Genomic DNA, 19,923 nt, shown 5'->3' with positions numbered 1-19,923 from the left:
TTTCCTTTTTGAATGACTTGGCGGGGCGTAGGTGTCCAGCCACATACAGGTTCTAGCTCGGAAGAAGGTGCGAGAGTACCAGGTTGGCATTAAGGTACGTTGGAGACCCTGCCCATGCGTCCGTGGTGTGTGAGCATGGGCAGCCCCCTCTCCTTCCTCTCCTTTCCTCTGGTTGACGGCTCTGCTGTTTTTCCCCCCTCTCCTTCTGCTTTTCTCTCTGCAGGTCTCTAGCCACTTGCAGGTTCTAGCCAGACGGAAATCTCGTGAGATTCAGTCGAAGCTGAAGGTACGCGCTTCCCCGGCTTTCCCACCTTTTGAGCCATGGCCATGCTGGCAACTAACATGCTGCGCTCTGTGGTTGCCACTCTTTCCCCCCTGCTTGTTGTGTCTTTGCTCCCCTCCCTTTGTTCCTGGGACCTGATAATTTTCAGAATGTCGCTGAGGTGTGAGAGAGAATCGGAAGCGATAGAGCACTTCTGCGTGGCAGGATCTGGCAAGGACATGCCACCTCTAAACAGTCCAGTAAAGCTGTCCCTTGTCAGCTTGGAGAGTGCATTTCCAGTCACAACTGGAGCCTTCAGGTGGTGACATAGCAAGGAGAACTTTTAGAGTTCTCCACAGTCCACCTGCCATCTTTGGTATATCCATGTAAGCGCTCCACTGTTGTTACAGGAACTGGAAGCTTGCCTAAATCAGGGAAGCTGAGTAGGATCCATGGCGGCTCATGAAATGTGCAGTCGTGGTATTAAGCAGCCACTTCTGCTGAGCAACAACTGAGTGGAAGGGTCCCTCCCAGTAGAGGCATAGGACAGAACACCCTTCTCCTCCTGTTTCCATTCAACAGAAGAAGCCATTTCCTTCTGCTGTGCTACTTCACTGTCTACCACTCTGTAGCATTAAGATTTTCTAGGTAGCATTGGAGCTCTGGAGAAGGTTTTTGTTTTTTAAAAAATGTTTTTCAAATAAGTGTTACTGATGTTCAATGATGCATCAAGCAGGGCTGACCATTAAAGTAGCAGACCCAAGGCTGCAATGAAACAAAACCAAAACACACTCCCCCACCCCAAAGCAGAAGGGCCAGACTTTTGGAAAGCATTCCGTGCTGGATGAGGATGAGGAAGTATGCAGGGGGGGGGAAACCCCAAAGTTTTGTAGGTACAAATTCTGATGGATTTATGCAGCTGAGGCTCATATAGCAGGCATAGGAATTTGTGCAATCAGTGCCTCTGTCATACTTCTAGTCTATATGGCCAACAGTCTTTAATACCTAGTGGGACGCGGGTGGCGCTGTGGGTAAAAGCCTCAGCGCCTAGGGCTTGCCGATCGAAAGGTCGGCAGTTCGAATCCCCGCAGCGGGGTGCGCTCCCGTTGCTTGGTCCCAGCGCCTGCCAACCTAGCAGTTTGAAAGCACCCCCAGGTGCAAGTAGATAAATAGGGACCGCTTACCAGCGGGAAGGTAAACGGCGTTCTGTGTGCTGCACTGGCTCGCCAGATGCAGCTTGTCACGCTGGCCACGTGACCCGGAAGTGTCTCCGGACAGCGCTGGCCCCTGGTCTCTTAAGTGAGATGGGCGCACAACCCCAGAGTCTGTCAAGACTGGCCCGTACGGGCAGGGGTACCTTTACCTTTAATACCTGGGGAGGATATTTGGCTAAGTTGACCAGTGCAATGGTACAAGGCAATTAGGATGGAGATGCACAGAACCAGAGATGAGTGTCTTCCATCATAGGCCTGCTCTTGCTGATTCAGGATGCTTGGACCAAGAACATGGGACCAGGAGCCAAGGAAGTTGAGCAGGGATAAAACTGGAGAGCTTTTATCCTGTGATTGCCTTTCTTTCTGTGGTTGGCTTTTCTTTTCTTCTTTCTTCTGTAACTTGAGATTGGCTAACCTTTCCTATTACCCTTTCCTCTGTGTGTTCTGTGTATTGTGATTTGGGTTTTTGAGGGGGGAGGGGGGTCTTAATGAATGGTTAGTGGTTGAAGGGTATTTTGAACTGATTCTGGTTCTCTGTCTATTCTTGTGGTTTGGCCTATGCATCGGAAAGTACCTAGAAATTCCAATCTTTTCAGCTGTTCAAATTTATTTAGTCCAAAATACTCTCCCTTCCTTTTCTAGAGTCCACAAAGCAGGAGCTGCCATTACCAGGTTGGGAAAACTCATAAATAGTGTGTCGTCCCTCCCACCATGCCCTCATTCCTCTACCCCAAACTAAGAAAATAATTGGCTGGTTTATAAGAAGATTAAATTGTGTGCATAAAGTGGCACACCCAAAATCCAGTTAATAATAAAAACTCTCACAGTTGAAGAACAGCATGGAATGAAGGAAAATATCTTTTTAAAAGGATCTGTCCTTGTAGTCAGTAGCACACATTATATGATGACCAGATGTAACTGTAGAACACTTTTACATATATGTTAAGGTAAAGGTAAAGGTACCCCTGCCCGTACGGGCCAGTCTTGACAGACTCTAGGGTTGTGCGCCCATCTCACTCAAGAGGCCGAGGGCCAGCGCTGTCCGGAGACACTTCCGGGTCACGTGGCCAGCGTGACAAAGCTGCATCTGGCGAGCGAGCGCAGCAAATGGAAACGCCGTTTGCTTTCCCGCCAGTAAGCGGTCCCTATTTATCTACTTGCACCCGGGGGTGCTTTCGAACTGCTAGGTTGGCAGGCACTGCGACCGAGCAACGGGAGCGCACCCTGCCGCGGGGATTCGCACTGCCAACCTTTCGATCGGCAAGCCCTAGGCGCTGAGGCTTTTACCCACAGCGTGAATAGCATGTCTTCCACAAAAGACAGACAATACATTGCCTGAGAGTTAGGGCTAACATGCTAGTCAACTGATGCTTGTTAGATTATGGCAAGATTTTGTCAAATATTCAAAGAATGCCCATGGCAGTGTTGTTGAGTTTTTAAAAATTATTATATCGTTATGGTCTCATTTGTTAAGTAGGGGAGGAGCAAATGTATCTTGCCTCCTAACCTTACAGCTGACAGGGACAAACCTAGAAGCGCATCAAAGCTTTTAATTTAAGGCATATCTGAACAGAAATGCAAACATTCATCAGTGGTATTGCCTAGTAAGTAAAGTATCTGACTAGGGTGAGGGAGTGCTCAGAAAATAGGTTTCCCAACTCTGTCCTTGCAGTACTGTTGTTGCAAACCTATTTGAGAGGACCTTTTAAGTGCATGCCCATAAGTTCTGCCCTGTATCGCTGAACCACTCTACCTCCAACCAGTGTGGTTTCGTGTTCTGCAATGGCAGAAGACTGGGCAAAGCAGTGGTATGCAGCTCCAGTTTACCACCTTGAGTCTTTAAAGAGAGAGCCAAAGGTAAATGGAGAAAACTGCAGAACATCTATTGGCCCATTTATCTACAACCAGGCTTAAAGGTAAAGGTACCCCTGCCCGTACGGGCCAGTCTTGACAGACTCTAGGGTTGTGCGCCCATCTCACTTAAGAGGTCGGGGGCCAGCGCTGTCCGGAGACACTTCCGGGTCACGTGGCCAGCATGACGAAGCTACTCTGGCGAGCCAGAGCCGCACACGGAAACACCGTTTACCTTCCCGCCAGTAAGCGGTCCCTATTTATCTACTTGCACCTGGGGGTGCTTTCGAACTGCTAGGTTGGCAGGCACTGCGACCGAGCAACGGGAGCGCACCCCGCCGTGGGGATTCGAACTGCCAACCTTTCGATCGGCAAGCCCTAGGCGCTGAGGCTTTTACCCACAGCGCCACCCGCGTCCCACACATCCAGGCTTAGGACTCTGCAAATTACGGTAGCCCCTCACAAATACCAAAGAATGATTTAACTACCTAGGTACTTTTTACTCCCCTTGCACTACTTAAGAGTTATGTGCACGCAACTCAAGAAGCCTAAGCTTGTCCACATACAGCAACACACTGTTTATTTTGTATAGCTCTGCAGGCAGGAGAGTGCAGTGACCAGATCTAGTGCATTGTTTGTGCTAGTAACTCTGCAATCTATAAAATAATGTTGCTTTCAGTGCCCAGACCGGCATCAGATTTGGAGAACCACAGAACAGGGCGGTCTGTTCTCACTTCCTGCACATCTTCCTTGATTTGTAAAATTGAAGAAGTTACCTATTGAGATAAGCCTCATACCATCCGCTCCTTTCTTCCTCATTCCCGTTGTGCCACGTGCCCCAGATCATCAAGTGGATTCAGTAAAACAGGCTGCATTAGAAAGCAGCCCGGGACAGATGTAGTTTGTTTACAAAATGAAGTCTGACATCCTGTGATGCTTTGAAGTCCCATTATTGATACCTGTTATGGATTATGCAGACTCCCCCCTCCCCGCAGTGCCCATTATGACAGCAGAGGCACTAACCATATTTCTTTTCTTTCCTCCCTCCTCTTCACACAGGCTATGAACTTGGTAAGTGCACTTCAGTCTTGTTTCTGCCCCATTAAGTGTTCTCTACTTGGTGATTGTCTTTATCCTTATGCTGAGTGTTTAATTTTGTTGTATGCTGTGTGCTGCCTTGGTATCTATACTGGTGAAGGAGGGACCATACAGCTTTTAAATAAATAAATCCCCATGAATAGTATTAGAGAGTGCAGATGAGGTGCAGGGGGTGCTGGAAGTGCAAAATTAATAGCTGAGATGAGAATCTTTTGGATACTTTGGACACAAAACTGGCTAAACACCAGCACCTTAAATGGATGTTTGTGTTCTCCTCCTTTGATCTACAGACATGTTGCACTGCTCTAAAGGATCTATTATCTATGACTAGTAAGATCCCTGGAAAAATGAGCTTTGGGGGGAGGGAAAGTGGCATAAAACAGTTTGCTTGAATGGCTCACTGCTAGTATGTTTTGATAAGTCTGTGTAAAGTGGCTCACTGTCCCCCATTAATTTGTCTTTAGTGGGCCGTCAAGGCCAGTGTTAGTAACCCTCCCTTCTGCTTCTCCTCTTCTGTCCTGTTTTGAAGGATCAGGTCTCAAAGGACAAGGCTCTGCAGAGTATGGCTTCCATGTCGTCGGCACAGATCGTATCCGCCAGTGTCCTGCAGAACAAGCTCAGCCCCCCTCCTCCACTCCCTCAGGCTGTCTTCTCTGCTGCTCCCAGGGTAAGGGATGTTCCAACACTTTTCCTGCCTGGTTAGGAAGGTCAGGCCCAGAAGGACGGCATGGAGTCAATGCTTCTGCAAGACAGCGGCTTCTCTTATAGGGCTAGGTGACTAACGCAGAGATGGTTCCAGAGAGGATATTTATTTTCTTATCTGTAGTTGTGTTCCTGACCCAATAGGCTTAGTTTAAATCAGACATCATAAGCATAATTTACGTATTCCACACCCAACATCCATGTCTCCCTAATTTTCATTTTTGCCCAGTTTACTTTAAATTTTTTTTAAAAAAAAACCTAACTCATGCTCTTCCTCCCAACACCTTTCACTGTCACATATGGGAATGGTTCTCCAGTTGTTGTTAAAACTCCTTTGAGACTCAGCTAGCATGGCCAACGGTCAAAGAAGATGGGAGTTGTAATCCAGTAACATCTGGAAAAACCATAGGTTCTCCATCCCTGCCCTAATTCTTCTTATCTGCACATGCCATCAGCACCACCACCAAAGAGTAGCATATCTGACCCACCCTCTCCCCTTAGTGGCTCACAAGAGAGTGGAGGACATGTACTGACTTGGTGTGAAACTCCCAGCTGTAGTCTTGACTCTCCTCAGCTGTGTTGTGGTATTTCCACACTATTCTAAAAAACTGACTAGCCGTTGCCATTCTGTAACAATAAACAACTTAAACAACCCTTTAATGAACCTGAACAACTGTAGCTGTGAAGTCAGATGGTAGGAATATGCATGACAATGTTTTCTGTGTTCATTTTTTGTTTCCTCAGTTTTGGAGTGGGCCTATCCCAGGACAGTCTGGACCTTCTCAGGAGTAAGTGAAAAGCAATTGTTACATTTGGTGGAGAATTAAAAGGCTTAGCAGTTAGAGGACGGTACTTGCATAGCATTTCTGAATTGTTCCACAGAAATAGATGCCACATTGTGCAATCTCTCTCTCTCTCTCTCTCTCTCTCTCTCTCTCTCACACACACACACACACACACACACACACACAACTTGATCGCTTATGCCTCCATTTCTAAACTGCTATGTTCATATTCTTCCAAAGGGTCGACTCAGGTATGCATAATTGCATGTGGGGATTGCTCCAATTCAAGTCTCATGTAGGGAAATCATTTATTTGAAAGCTCCTCCATATAGGGCCACACTGGGGGGAAAATCAGAGAGAGAGTTAAGATCAAGACTTCTTTATCTGATGTGGTAGATTTTTGACATTACACACAATATTCATCGGGGTGGGGGGCATGTCGGTGTTTCAAATAAACAATTCCTCGACTGCATATTGTCAGGGTTTGAAGGATTATCCCAGCTGGTATCTTGAGATTCGAGGGATTGAACCTGGTACCTTGTGCATGGGAAACATGTACACAAATGGCCCTTCCTTTATTTCGCTAAGTCAGCATCTCCAGTGGGGATGCTTCACTGTTCATGTAGCCATAATAAAATGCACTAGAAACTGCAGTCACATAAACCCTCTTAAAGTAATTACTTTGGGTATCCAGAACCTCCTAAATATATTTGTTATTCTTCATAGGAAACCTCATAGCAGTTTACAAAATCTAGGTAAAGGTAAAGGTACCCCTGCCCGTGCGGGCCAGTCTTGACAGACTCTAGGGTTGTGTGCCCATCTCACTTAAGAGGCCGGGGGCCAGCGCTGTCCGGAGACACTTCCGGGTCACGTGGCCAGCGTGACAAAGCTGCATCTGGCGAGCCAGCGCAGCACACGGAAACGCCGTTTACCTTCCTGCCAGTAAGCGGTCCCTATTTATCTACTTGCACCCGGGGGTGCTTTCGAACTGCTAGGTTGGCAGGCGCTGGGACCGAGCAACGGGAGCGCACCCCGCCGCGGGGATTCGAACCGCCAACCTTTCAATCGGCAAGCCCTAGGCGCTGAGGCTTTTACCCACAGCGCCACCCGTGTCCCACAAAATCTACAAAATCTAGTTGTGTATAAATTTTATGAAATAATTATAAATAAAATATTTTTATTTTAAAATAAAAATGAATAATATAGTGGAATGTTTGTTGGTCAGGTTCCTAAAGGTTGGTTACATTAGGCCTGCAGATAGCCTGCTCTTTTTTCTGAAATAGTGGGGAAGGCAAATGAGGGGGAGCCCTGTAATGGCTGGTGGCTGTATGTATATGAGAGGCCACCATAGAGTTACCTTGATGATTTCTGCAAGACATCTGCCCTTGGAGTAACTTAGGGTGTACGCAGTTAACAGGAACATTAACAATTTGACATACTGACTAACATACTTAACACTATTTTGTTTTTCAGCATTAAACCTTTTGCACAACCAGCCTACCCCATCCAGCCACCCATGCCTCCATCACTAGCCAGTAAGTGATTTTGTTTCTCCAACTAACTGATGCTCTGCCTCATAACATTTTCTTGGCTCCCCTGTCACCACCAGCACCCAGTCCTGTTTATTCATACAGACAGGTCTAGCTGTTTCCTCAGGACCTCACTGAGAGCTTGAACTTTTTTCTTGGCCCAGCCATGATGGTGAATCTCTTTGGTTTCATTCATAGAAACTGAATGCCTTATTGTCTATTCCAAATGGTTGATTCTTTCCATCCTGCCATTAGCGGTGATGGTACCTGTAGGTTCTCCCCACCCTCACAGAGCTTTCGGGGTGCAATTTAGATTGGGGGGAAACAGTGCAGTGGAGAGGGCTAACCATTTCTCCCTTGCTGTTGCTGGCCTAATTCAGCCCCCTTCTATGCCACTTGCTAAGCTTTTCAAAAAGAAAATAGGATGATCTACTCATGGGTTTTCCATCATCTCGCCTGCTTTGAGTGAGAGGGATTCTACCTTCACATTTGCCTAGGATGCTTCTGTATGATGGAGATGAAAGCAGACTTATCATGGACTACCTTGTCTTCCCAACCATGGTCACATTTTGCTTGCAATGAAATATGGCAAAAGCACTGAAATAAAATATAAATAAATGTCTCTTTTTACACCTTAGCTGCTTCCGGATTTTAAAATTTGACTCAGTAAATGATGTTTTGCATTTAATTATTTGAGCAAAGCTTTTTATATTTTAACTAGCCTCTATGCTGCCCTTTGATCCCTTCATATTACCCACAGAATGTCATCTGTGAGATGGATTGTGTAGATGGAAGACAGTTTTTGTAGCAGGAAATGATGCAGTCAATCAGGAAGCCCATCTATCTGTCCTGTCCAATGATCTTCTTGATGTTCTAAAGTAGAGCTTTCTAAACTCTGTGTCGCGACACGTTACTGTGTCCACTGCAGTGTGTAGGTGTGTTGCGCGAATGCCCCCCACGCTCCTCCTGGGGCTGGAGAGGGGTTGGTTTAACTTCCTGTTTGCTAGTAAAACCGAATTACTGTGTCATGAAATGATGCATGTCTAAAAACTGTGTCACCAACATGAAAAGTTTGGAAAGCTCTCCTCTAAAGACACCTCCATGGTAGTAGAAGGGTAGCTTCCTGGATTGCTGTAGTACTTGGGAGTTTTAAATTGTATTTTATCTAGGGAGTACAGTCTGCTTCATTCCTCATTGCTTCATCTGGAGTTTAAGAGATTACACCTTTTTTGTTTACAAACAGTCTTGCTTAACGTTCAGGGGAAATTAATCCATTTCAGTTCTCCCATCTTCTAAATGCAAGGGCACCCCAGAGCTATTACAAATATGAAATGCTTAAAAATGAAATTTGAATCTTTACAATTTCAGAGAGTCCTGTTGCATTAGAACTGCCATCTGGGCAATAAGGAAGGAAATAGTCCTTGGCTTCTTGGAAGGATGGGCAACTAGGCTAGATGGGGGAGCATTAAAGGGTTGTCCTCATCTCTGCAGCTGAAACCTCCCCCTGCAGTGCTCAAGAATGTGGCAACACTTTCTTTTTTCCAGGCTACGAGCCCCTGGCTCCTCTCCCACCTGCTGCCTCGGCTGTGCCAGTCTGGCAGGACCGCACCATCGCCTCCACCAAACTGCGGCTCCTTGAGTATTCAGCGTTTATGGAAGTGCAGCGTGACCCTGAAACGGTAACTCTTAGGGGGGAAATGTTTGGCGCTGCAGGAGCTGGTGGCAATGGTGTTTTTCAGCTCTTACAGTGCATTGGGTCTCTGCAGAAAACTGCCCTCTTTTCTAATCTGCATAAAGCCTGACATTCACTTACGAGCCCCATGTAATAAATGCTGCCAGAGACTCAAGCTCTGGTCTCCCTGTGCTGTTTTGTGTAATATAGACACATATCACATTGGCTGTATTTTTACAGCCCTTTTGTCTAGGCTGGAGTCGCCAATGGCATGCAGCTTCCATCAACTCTGGTTATTACCCATGCTGGCCTGAGCTGTTGGAAGTTGGAGCTCAACATCTGGAGATGTTGGCTGCTCCTGGTCTGGATGGTGGTAGCTGGCATTAAGGCAACTGAGTTTTGAATTTTGCGGCGTCAACAGGAGTATCTGATTCCCTTTGTCATGGCTGAATCTTTGTAGTGAAGCACGCTACCTTCCGCTCCCACATTTTTTGCCTTTTGTGTTTCCCACCCTACAGTATAGCAAGCACCTCTTTGTGCACATTGGACAGACGAACCCCTCGTACAGCGACCCGCTGCTGGAGGCAGTGGACATCCGCCAGATCTATGACAAGTTCCCTGAGAAGAAAGGTGGCCTGAAGGAGCTCTATGAGAGGGGGCCCCAGAACTCCTTTTTCCTGGTCAAGTTCTGGGTAAGAATCTTGCAGCCCAAAGCCGAACAATGCCTCTGAAAAAGCCATTATTGGGTACTTCTTCATCGGACAAGGCGGCTAAGGAAATTAGACCAGAGGACCATGGTTACATTATTCTCCTATATGAATGTGGATGTTGTTTGGATGATGGGAGGGGGGATGCTTTCTGGCCTCAGATTCTCCACATCAGTGGGCAGTCACATGTTTCATGTGGTTTTGCCTGGCTTTATATGCTAAGCAGGCTTGACCCAGGCATCTTGGTAGAAGAGCCTAAGGGATATTAAAAATGAAATGAAATTCTGAAGGGGTCTGGGGAAAAGGGTTCATCCTTTAGAAAAAGAGCTGCATTCAATAGCATGTTTTGAGGTCTAAGCAATACCATGGTATTTTTCTCTCACAAATGTTCATAGAATCATAGACTCTATAAGAGTTGGAAGGGACCCCCAAGGGGCATCTAGTCCAACCCCTTGCGATGCAGGAATCTCAGCTAAAGCATCCATGACAGGTGGCCATCCAACCTCTGCTTAAAAACCTCCAAGGAAGAAGACACCACCACCTCTCGTGGGAGTCAGCTCCACTGCCGAACAGCTCTTACTGTCATAAAGTTTTTTTGAATGTTTAGTCGGAATCTCCTTTCTTGTAACTTGAAGCCATTGGTTTGAGTCCTGTCCTCCAGAGCAGGAGAAAAGAAGCATGTTCCCTCTTCCATTTGACAGCCCTTAAGATATTTGAAGATGGCTATCATATCTCCTCCCAGTCTCCTCTTTTCCAGGCTAAACATACCCAGCTTCTCATAAGGCTTAGTTTCCAGATCCTTTATCATCTTGGTTGCCCTCCTCTGAACACATTCAGGCTCCCGTAGCACATACTGCAAGACCAGCTGGTGTTTTACATTGGCTTTTCTCTACCATCTGAATTTTTTAATGCCACTCTGCAGCATTCAGCCTGGTTTGAGCCTCCTTTGGATCTGTGACTTAATATTGCCTAAATGCTGTCACTCTCCCCTGCCATCAAATCTTAAAAGCTGTTGTCGTCCCACACTAAGCATTTTCAGTTCGTCTTCTCAGCCCTTAGCTAAAAATACATGAGTCGATGTGGTCCAGCGTGGAGTGCTTGTGAGACTTCATTTCAAATTCTATCTCAGCTGTGGACTTCGGGCGAGTCACCTCCATTTTCCATCTACAAAATGGGCATAAAAGCAAAGAGTGGCAGTGAGGCTGAATGAGATAAGGGTTAGAAAGCAGCTTGCTATTTTTAAATACTTATGTCATTAATTAGCAGTATCACCATGAATACACTTCTCTGTTGGCATCTTCGCTCCCCTCAGTGAATGCATCATGGGTCAGAGACCTCTGCGCCCCAAGCAGAAAGCCACAATCCGTACTTGATTTATAACACCTCCTTCCTTGCCTTTGCTCTAGGCGGATCTGAACAGCACCATTCAGGATGGTCCTGGTGCTTTTTATGGCGTAAGCAGTCAGTATAGCAGTGCAGAAAACATGACCATCACAGTCTCCACTAAAGTGTGCTCCTTCGGAAAGCAAGTAGTCGAGAAGGTGGAGGTGAGTCCTGCACTTCCTTTGGGTCTGGTACCAGCAGGAAGGGAATGTTGCAGAGTGGGTGAAGAGCATAGCAGTTAACGTGGGACTGGAAGTTAAGTTCTTGGAAAGAACGTACAGCCCAAGGGGAAAGTGCTTTGAGGCTCTTTAAGTGCTAACAGTACATGTATAATAAGTAGCAATGCATGCGTTATCAGAATGTCAGTATAGTCCTCTCTTCCTTTCCCCCTGCTGCTTAATTATGGATAATTAGGGTGTGCACCAAGCTTGAATGCCATTCGATACACAATAATAAATAAATAAACAAATCTCTCTCATATTATTGCACCTTCAGTGGCTTCTTTGTTAGAGTCTATATCTTATTGATGCTTTTTCTGCAGACGGAATTTGCCCGGATGGAGAACGGACGGTGTGTGTACCGAATCCATCGGTCCCCCATGTGCGAATATATGATCAACTTTATCCATAAACTGAAACACCTCCCAGAAAAATACATGATGAACAGCGTCCTGGAGAATTTCACCATCCTGCAGGTAAATAACATTTTCCTTCTATCCTGAATCCTTTCCAGCTGGTGCAAGGAGTAACTTCTGTCTGGATGTTCATAGTAGGCTTTTCATGGCTGAAGGCACCAACTGGGTAGTTTCAGATTTGGACATACTTGGAGTAAAAACCCATTGAAATAAATTGTACAAGTTAGGTCATTGGTTTCAATGAGTTTACCTATAATATGACTAAATCTGGGCCTGTAGCAGCAAAAGCAGACCCCTTCATCTGCCCCACTTGTAATAAAACCTCTCTCTCCCCTATAGCTATAAGCAGGCGCTGTATCTCTCCAATGGTTTGACTTTAGGCACACTCTTCCATTGTCCCCCAAGACAGATGGATGCCAATAACCAGGATCCAACCAAAATAACCATTGCATTCCTTTCTTCCTGTTGTTTTTTTATTCTACCTTTCAATGTCATGCTCATCATCTGCTTCTTTCAAGAAGGCAATGGTTTGTCATGAAGACATTTCTTATGAGGAAAATATTTTGTTCAGCACATGTGAGATTCTTTGGCAAGGACAAGCTCATGTAGTCTGTTCCTCATTTAAAGCGCTGTCCTGCCATCCATTATATGTGTTGGCTCAGTTGAGTAACTTGCTGCAGTCCTTAATCCCCACTTCAAAATATTTTCATTTGATCAGATGGGCATTTGTCTCATCCTTGCAAGTAGAGAGGAGGTTAATTTTACCAGTTTCTTAGATTCATTCTCAGGTACAGAAGAACGTTATCTTCACCTCTTTGCAGGTTATAGGCAATTCGTTAAAAGTTACCACTTAAATCACCCCTATCTTTAGAATTGTGGCTTTGATTTTTGAGATTTTGTAATTCATCAAATAAGTCCTACTGAAATCAAGTGGATAGATGGTAAAAGTAAAGAAGATTGAAATAATATTTTGTACTTGGGTGCAGATAACTACATCTGTATTATGCTTGTTGATTGTGATGTGTATGGTTAAATTGCAACAGGGAAAGGTTCAATCTTCTGCTTCCATATTTTAAAAGAGATGGTGGCTATTGTAATAAGCGTGTTCTTTGCAGCTGTTGCAATTTCCACCTTCCTCTCAAATCTCATTTTCATTTTGTGTCATGACTCTTTAGATAGTGATGTGCAAGCCACTCTGGGACTCCCTTTTCGGCTGAAGAGTGGGATACAGTAATTTTCTAAAGAAATAAAGTACTCTGCTTCTGTACCTGAGTACAAAATACAGTATGAGAGCTCGTACTATAGGAACCCAGCTCAAAAAACTATGCCATTTCTCTGGTCTGACTTTCCCAGTCCATCTTCCTGTATCTCACGGTATGTGTGTGTTCTTCTTCCCTCAGGTTGTTACAAACAGAGATACCCAGGAAACCTTGCTCTGCATAGCCTTTGTTTTTGAGGTATCCACCAGCGAGCACGGAGCCCAGCATCATGTGTACAAGTTGGTCAAAGACTAGAGGCCCCCTTGGGGTGACCGGGCAATTTGAGGAAGAAGAGAAGAAGTCTTGTCAGAGAAGCCACCCGAATAGGATGCCTTGACGCAAGTCTTTTGAAAAATGAACACACAACACACACAAAAAGCAATGCCAAAAAGACTGTATCACAATCACAGATGTTTTCTACTTAGGAACAATTTTTTTAAAAAGAAAAAAACAAGCAGAAAAGAAAAGCATGACAGGAAAGCATATAATGGAAGGAGATCTGTATCTGGAGGCAACAAGAAGGAGGACTGTTCCTGGGGGCTCGGTCATCAGTATTTCAGGAGACATTGGCGCCAAGGCCTGGTACCTCTGGATATCTCTCCCGTCACACAACACTAGAACAGCATCTAGTGAAATGAGACTGCCAACTACTTCTTAATACCTGGATGTGCCTATATATCCCGTGCCAATTTGTCCTCAAAACCTGGGTGGTTTCATTTAGAGAAAAGCGTTCTGAGAGGGCTGCTAAGGATGTCTGTTCTGGGAAGGGATGGGGAATCAGATGCTGCCTTGTTTATGTGACCGATCCCACTCTGTTCGAGACACCGACAAAGAAGAGGAAGAGTTTTCTTCCATCTCTTGACGCAGGCTGCGTGCAGAGCCAGCACAGGGAATTGGTGGCTTGCGTCATGTGGCACACATGCCACCCATGGGTTAATTGCAAGAAAACGATTTTGTTCCAACATTTTCCTGGGCATTTTCTATTGCAGGATACAGTGTGGTGGGAGGGCGCCAGGAGTTGATTATGGCAGGAATGTGGCGCTTTTACATCCATGTCCCAGATGTTTGGGTAATAGACGGGAGTAGGGTTGCAGGATCGCGTGTGTGTGCACGCGCATGTGTGCGCCAACAAGAAATGGAGAGACTTAAAGATATCTGTCTGTGGGATGTTAAAAGGTTAGAGTATGTATTAAGAGGAAGGAGGGGTGCTCAGCTGGAGGAGAGCAATTCAGGAAATCATAAATTTGGAGATTTGCATAGATTTGCAATCATAGGGTTGCAGATAAGCAGGCTGACTCTAGGTGAGCAATGAGATGACTGGAAAAATATTAGGGCTGGCTAAGGTTGAGTAACTTGGGGGGGAATCTGAATTTGTATGGGATTTTTAACCAGCTCTCAATGGAGCATTATTATTACATCTGCCATGTCAAAAACAGCATGGGATAAGCTTAGACCAAAGTTCTTGCTGCCTGGGCATTGTTCTGGTAAGGTATTAATTTCCCTTCTGCTTCTCTGTTCATCTGTGGTAGTCATCTAGGAAAGGGCATGATCTAAATATCACGATGCAAGCCTTTCCTCTGGATTATGTACTTCCCACCTAGGATATCTTTGTGCAGGCTGCTAAAAACTAAACAAAAACCAAAGCGAAAATTGCGTATTCTGGCAGCCTAAACCCAAGGAGGTGCTGAAAGATGAAACAAAGTACAATATGTCATACAGAATCCCTCTTCATTTGGAAGCTGTACTGTTTGCTGTTGGAAATGCTGAAGAAAGTTTCTGTGTAGGGTTTAAGTATAAACATGAGCCCCTAGACCTTAAGCTTGGAGACTAAGACAGTGGGCTTGTGATTTAAATTGGTGCTTATAGGAATCCTGTTACATAAACAGTGCCAAGATATCAGTAACCTCACTGTACGTGGCACCTCCAGGGCTCAGGCCCATAGGTTTCAGCTATACTTTGTCTAAATGCTAGCTTGTAGTTTTAAATAATAGAGGAACTAACAGAATGTAATATTTGTGCCTTCCTACCTTTCTTTTTTACCATTGAACTTTTTCCTGTTTTGTCCTTCAGCTTTCCCCTGGCCACATGGTGATTTGTTTGCTTTTAAGTTGGTTGATTTTCATTTTTTAAGAGCATTCTCCTTGCTGCTCCATCCTTTCTTTAGTCTGGTATACTCTTACTCAACCCACTCAGACTAATCTCCACCCTATGCTGCCATGGGCCTGGTGAGATTACTGTGGAGAAGCCTCAAAACATTGGAAAAGGTGCAATACAGTGCAAAAGAAAAAGAAAAGCCATTTGCAAGCAAGGAGAGAATTTGAGGTTTCCACTTCTACGAGGAAATTGGAATGCACAGACTTGAGTTTGCAATTACATTTTTTTATGCTTGGGGTATTTGACTATAGCTTTAAATGGAGGTTGGCCCCCAGTGCATAGTTCCCAAGGCTGGTTGAGTTATTTTGGCACCTGGGGCAGAAAATTCCACAGGTGCATCTTCCCACCCCTGGCAATAAATACTATAGTAACTTCACATGTTGCTGCCGTTTTCATGACACCTCAACACACCTGCCTGAGGAGACCATTTCACTCCACCTAATGCTAGGACCAGATCCAATTTGTAAGAAGCGATTTCACCACCAGGATCATTTTCATAGTGGTATCAAGATTTGTGCAAAGAGATTCCCAAAGAGACAGTGGAAGGGAGCTAGGAATTCAGAGTGTGTTGGCTGCCGGCAAAAATGTCTGTTAAAAACAGATTGTGGTGACGCTGAAGTACTGGGTGCCTTTCATTGGAACATAAGAGTCAGGTTAAAATTTAGAGCTCCTCCCTTCTCCGTTGTCTGCCTTAGAAGGTAGGAGATAATGTAATGGAGATGCCTCGTAAAGTCTTGATCTCTGGCTTTTCATAACTGACTTGGGCCTCTCCTTTAGGCCTGGCCTGTATCACCACTGCATTGTTGATTTAGCACCCATGTTTTGACTGTGGATGAAGGACTAGGTACAAAGGCATTGGCTAACTCAAACTTAAGTCTGGCTAACACAGACTAAGAATGTTCCCAGGATCCTTCGGACTGCCGTTTGAGTACAACATGCAGCTGAGAGGTGACACCATGAGAACAACTGACAGAATGGTTTTCCAGCTTTTTGAAGGACATTTATAATTAATGTAATAATTTTTTTCCTGTGAAGTGTTTTTAATTGATGCCACCCAAGAACTTCTGGAAAACTCCACTAGAATGTTGAAATGAACACTCCTCTGCGTGTTATGTGGGGCCCCCGAGGTGGTAACTCTAAGGGGAATGGTACGTGGGGACTGGTTTGGTAGAGCAGTAAGTCACAAATTGCTCAGGAACAGTGCCTTATTTTGCACCACATGTTGCACTCTTGGGGGATGAGCAACAGGTGCAGAAAGTTCTAAAAATCAGTTGTAATCTAAATTCAGGTGAGCACATCCTCTACCCCCTGCCTCCAATGTGATAATCCTACTGCGTTGCCTCTGGCAAAGCTGATGGTCTCATGCATCTCTGTGTGTGATGTTTTGGGCAAACTGGTCTCTCTAGTGCCACAACTCTTTCTCCAGTGTATTATTACTCTTAGGAAGAACTGGCTACTTTGTAAAAGCCAGCTTGAAGTTCAGGTACGTTTCTGAGACCCCTGTGCATTGGGCGGGGGGAGAGGTACAGCGTCCTTGGAACTGAATAACAGTTATTGCTATTCTAGTGGGAGGAGGTAGAGTTAAAAGAGACAGGATGTTGAATTGCTTATGATTACAGCCAGAGCCTCTGCAGCTGTAAGGAGAGGAGAGCTGGCTAGTTTATATGTAGCATGTTTATTTTCATTCCTAGATCAAAAAACTCTGGGAATTAAGGTTAAAACCTTCCCTGTTCTCCTTAACCTATGTACAATAGAATTCCCTTTTCTGCTAAACATACTTTTTTAAGGGAGGGCATATATAAACCCCTGGGGCAGAGACTTCAGTGTACAACATGGGGAAAGTGGAGCAGAGCCTTAGTCTTGCCTAAACCCCAACTTTCTTATATAAAAACTGTTTCTTGTATTTTATCCACAATCTTTAACCCAGCTGGAGCCTTTGGAATAAACCTCCTCCAAAACTGGCCTATGTTACGTTTCTCACCTTTCCCCTTTTCAGTCCATACCATGCCATACTTTCAGTGCAACATTTAGTTAGATCCATTCCCCAGCCTTCCTGCTTGTAGAATCCCCTGCGCAGGCCACAAGTCTGTGAGCACAAATAGACCTACAAACCACTGCCCACCTGGGTGTCCCTCAGAGAATGGCAGCAAGGCTAAAGAAAGGCCAGCTTCACGAATCTCTCTTAGTTGGACATAATACTGGTACCCAAAAACTCAAGTCACCAAGTCTCATGTCACCCCACATCCCATGTATTTATGAATTTCACATGAAGTACTGTTTTATTTTTTTAAAGACTTTGTAAAGCTTACCAGGGTTATGGTCACCTTTTTTAGAGCTCTGTCAGTCCACATTGTAAAACCATTTTTATGTATTATATTTTGTGTATTTTTTTTAATCCAGCTGTGATGGGTTGTATCATATATTGTTGTGTTTACTGTATGTCCATCTTCAAGTAGATGAGACAGTGGAGCTTCTAGAAAGCTATGGTCTGCTGAAAACTATTAAACTTATTTGTTCATGGGTTGGCTCAAACACCTGTTCGCATTCTTCCCTTTATTTTCTCTTGTATGTTCATGAGCATTGCACCAGCAATAAGAAGCTGCAATTGGATCCACCTCATCAGCCCCTATCAGCAGAGGTCCTCCACAGGGACTTGTGCAACTGGGCACTCTCCTCCCCATGTGCTCCCCCCACGTCCTCTAAAATTGGGGGAGGAGTGTCAGGAAAAATTCCACATGGGGAGACGGTACGGCGTATCATTCCACCTGACAAGCTGGATGCTTGCACAAGTTGAACGATGAGAAGAGTGCAGCTTTTAATTCCACCACTTGTCCATAATGTTTTACCAGGCCATAATCTACACTGGTCTGTGTATTTATATATGTCTACAATCTCACTGGGTGAGTGGGGGATTTTGTATTGCATTCAGCCTTCATTTGTGTAAATAGCTGTTTTTAAAAATAATAATCGTGTTTACCATCTGCTTTGTGACTGTGAAGTTATGACTGGTAGGATTTCAAGTCTGGCTTTCATACTTGGGAGTTAATTTGCTGAACCCAGTTTGGAAGCAATACTACTGTGTTCAGTCCAAACGTACTTTTCTTTTCCGAAGTTTACAGAACTGGCACTCCGTGAAGTCATCAAGAAGCTTTCCCAATCCCCAAAGCAATTTGCACTGTTTTAAACATTTAAAAACTGCCAGCTGCCCAAAGGGAAATCGCAATGCTCACAGCTGAGCTGGAGTTTTGACAGACAAATAAGCCAGTGAATCTGGCAGATTGCAAAGGTGTGAGGGATAGGCTCACAGCTGTTATTCATATGTTCTTCATTTACCCCTTCTCAAAATGGAAGCCATGTATATTTTGCAAAACGTATGTTTGTGTGGGTGTGTGAAATAAATAGAAATGTGTTTGGATAATAATACATACTAGCTTCAAAGTATGCAGTTACAGTGTGACTGGTTGCATTGAGATGATCCTTTGTGGGCTTGACTACTTTCCTCCCCTCACAGATGTACATTAGTTTAATCAAGCCATATTTTGCCACTTACATGCAACTATAGAGTTTGAGTGAGCCATCCAAATTAGAATTGTAAACTAGTTTGATCCTGGTTTATTAAGGCTTGCTGAAACCATAGATTTTAGGCTGGATGTAATAGCAATCTATGGTTTGATTAGAACAGGGAGTAATGCAGAAGCTGTTCTCAAAAGGGGAAAAAGAAAGTGGGGAAGAAGAGAGCCCTCAAGCATATGGTTTGTTCCTAATCCTCCAAACCATGGTTTGAATGCAGACAGTGTCATGGAATTTCACTGTTGGAATATCTGAATTTTACTGTTTGGTCCCTTGGTGGTATGAGGGTTTATTCAAGTGTTTATGTTCACCTTGAACAATAAAACAGCCACTCTGACTAGCTAAAGTATGAACTCTGCTGCTTTGAATCAACTCTCAGTCAACAGATCAAACTGTACTTATGGTCTTGGTATGGGGGAGTGACAAACAGGTGCCAGCAAAGAGAGAGATTAAGAATATGGATTCTTAGGTTTCAAACAACCCAACCACTGGTATGTCTTTGCATAAATGGGCACAGGAATAAAGAAATAGTTTGTGTCAAAAGCAGCATCCTTTTTCAGTAGACATTGTCTCGAAAGGGCCTCCTCTCTTGTGAGAGCAAGAAGAGAAATACCTCTTCAAGGAGGGCTCCTGCCAGCTGTGTATTCTGTGAGAACATCCAGTGGTGCCATTAGGGCTGGGTTTGAGGGTCCAAGTCAGGGCCAGGAAAGATAAGAGAGGTGGATGATGGGAGGTGGGCATATCTGGAGCTCAGCAGCAGGCACTTCCCTGGGCAGGTTCATATGTGGAAAGGTGATGCTCCAGATATAGTGTTTTGAGCCATGTGAAGCTTTGAAGCTCCAAACCAGCACTTTGAATTGCAGCTAGAAACAACTTGGCAGCTAGACATGACAAGTGCTTCTTTTACTATTTTTACTTCAAGTATATACTCCGATGTTTCTACAACAAAATGGTGCTAGTTCCCACGCAAATGCATTTAACTTCAAGGCAACAGAAGCAAACTCCATTTTCTCCTGTAATCACTATGGCACTATAAGTAAGTTTCAAATGTGAAACTGACTATGCTCAGCATTTCTTTCTTCTAACCAGGGTGACAAACTCTG

At 44.6% G+C, this 19,923-nt stretch overlaps 1 protein-coding gene across 7 annotated transcripts in view; it reads left to right on the top strand.

The window, feature by feature from the left end:
* TEAD3 (TEA domain transcription factor 3) overlaps positions 1-17,782 on the top strand; it is a 90,038-nt gene extending 72,256 nt beyond the window's left edge. For 2 of the 7 annotated variants that reach the window (XM_028733950.2, XM_028733952.2), the window contains exons 4-15: positions 32-94; positions 224-286; positions 2,119-2,148; positions 4,387-4,398; positions 4,955-5,092; positions 5,872-5,915; positions 7,386-7,447; positions 8,987-9,120; positions 9,632-9,805; positions 11,227-11,367; positions 11,745-11,897; positions 13,238-17,782. In XM_028733950.2, coding sequence (XP_028589783.1) covers positions 32-94; positions 224-286; positions 2,119-2,148; positions 4,387-4,398; positions 4,955-5,092; positions 5,872-5,915; positions 7,386-7,447; positions 8,987-9,120; positions 9,632-9,805; positions 11,227-11,367; positions 11,745-11,897; positions 13,238-13,351 — 1,128 coding nt within the window. In that variant the 3' untranslated portion in view covers positions 13,352-17,782. The remainder of the gene's footprint in view (positions 1-31; positions 95-223; positions 287-2,118; positions 2,149-4,386; positions 4,399-4,954; positions 5,093-5,871; positions 5,916-7,385; positions 7,448-8,986; positions 9,121-9,631; positions 9,806-11,226; positions 11,368-11,744; positions 11,898-13,237) is intronic. The other 5 variants (XM_028733954.2, XM_028733958.2, XM_028733956.2 and 2 more) reach the window with 5 other exon arrangements.
* The last annotated feature ends 2,141 nt before the right edge of the window (positions 17,783-19,923 follow it).

This window comes from Podarcis muralis, chromosome 5 (genome assembly GCF_964188315.1).
Source record: "Podarcis muralis chromosome 5, rPodMur119.hap1.1, whole genome shotgun sequence".
NCBI lineage: Eukaryota > Metazoa > Chordata > Lepidosauria > Squamata > Lacertidae > Podarcis > Podarcis muralis.
This window is presented reverse-complemented; position numbering and strand designations above follow the sequence as displayed.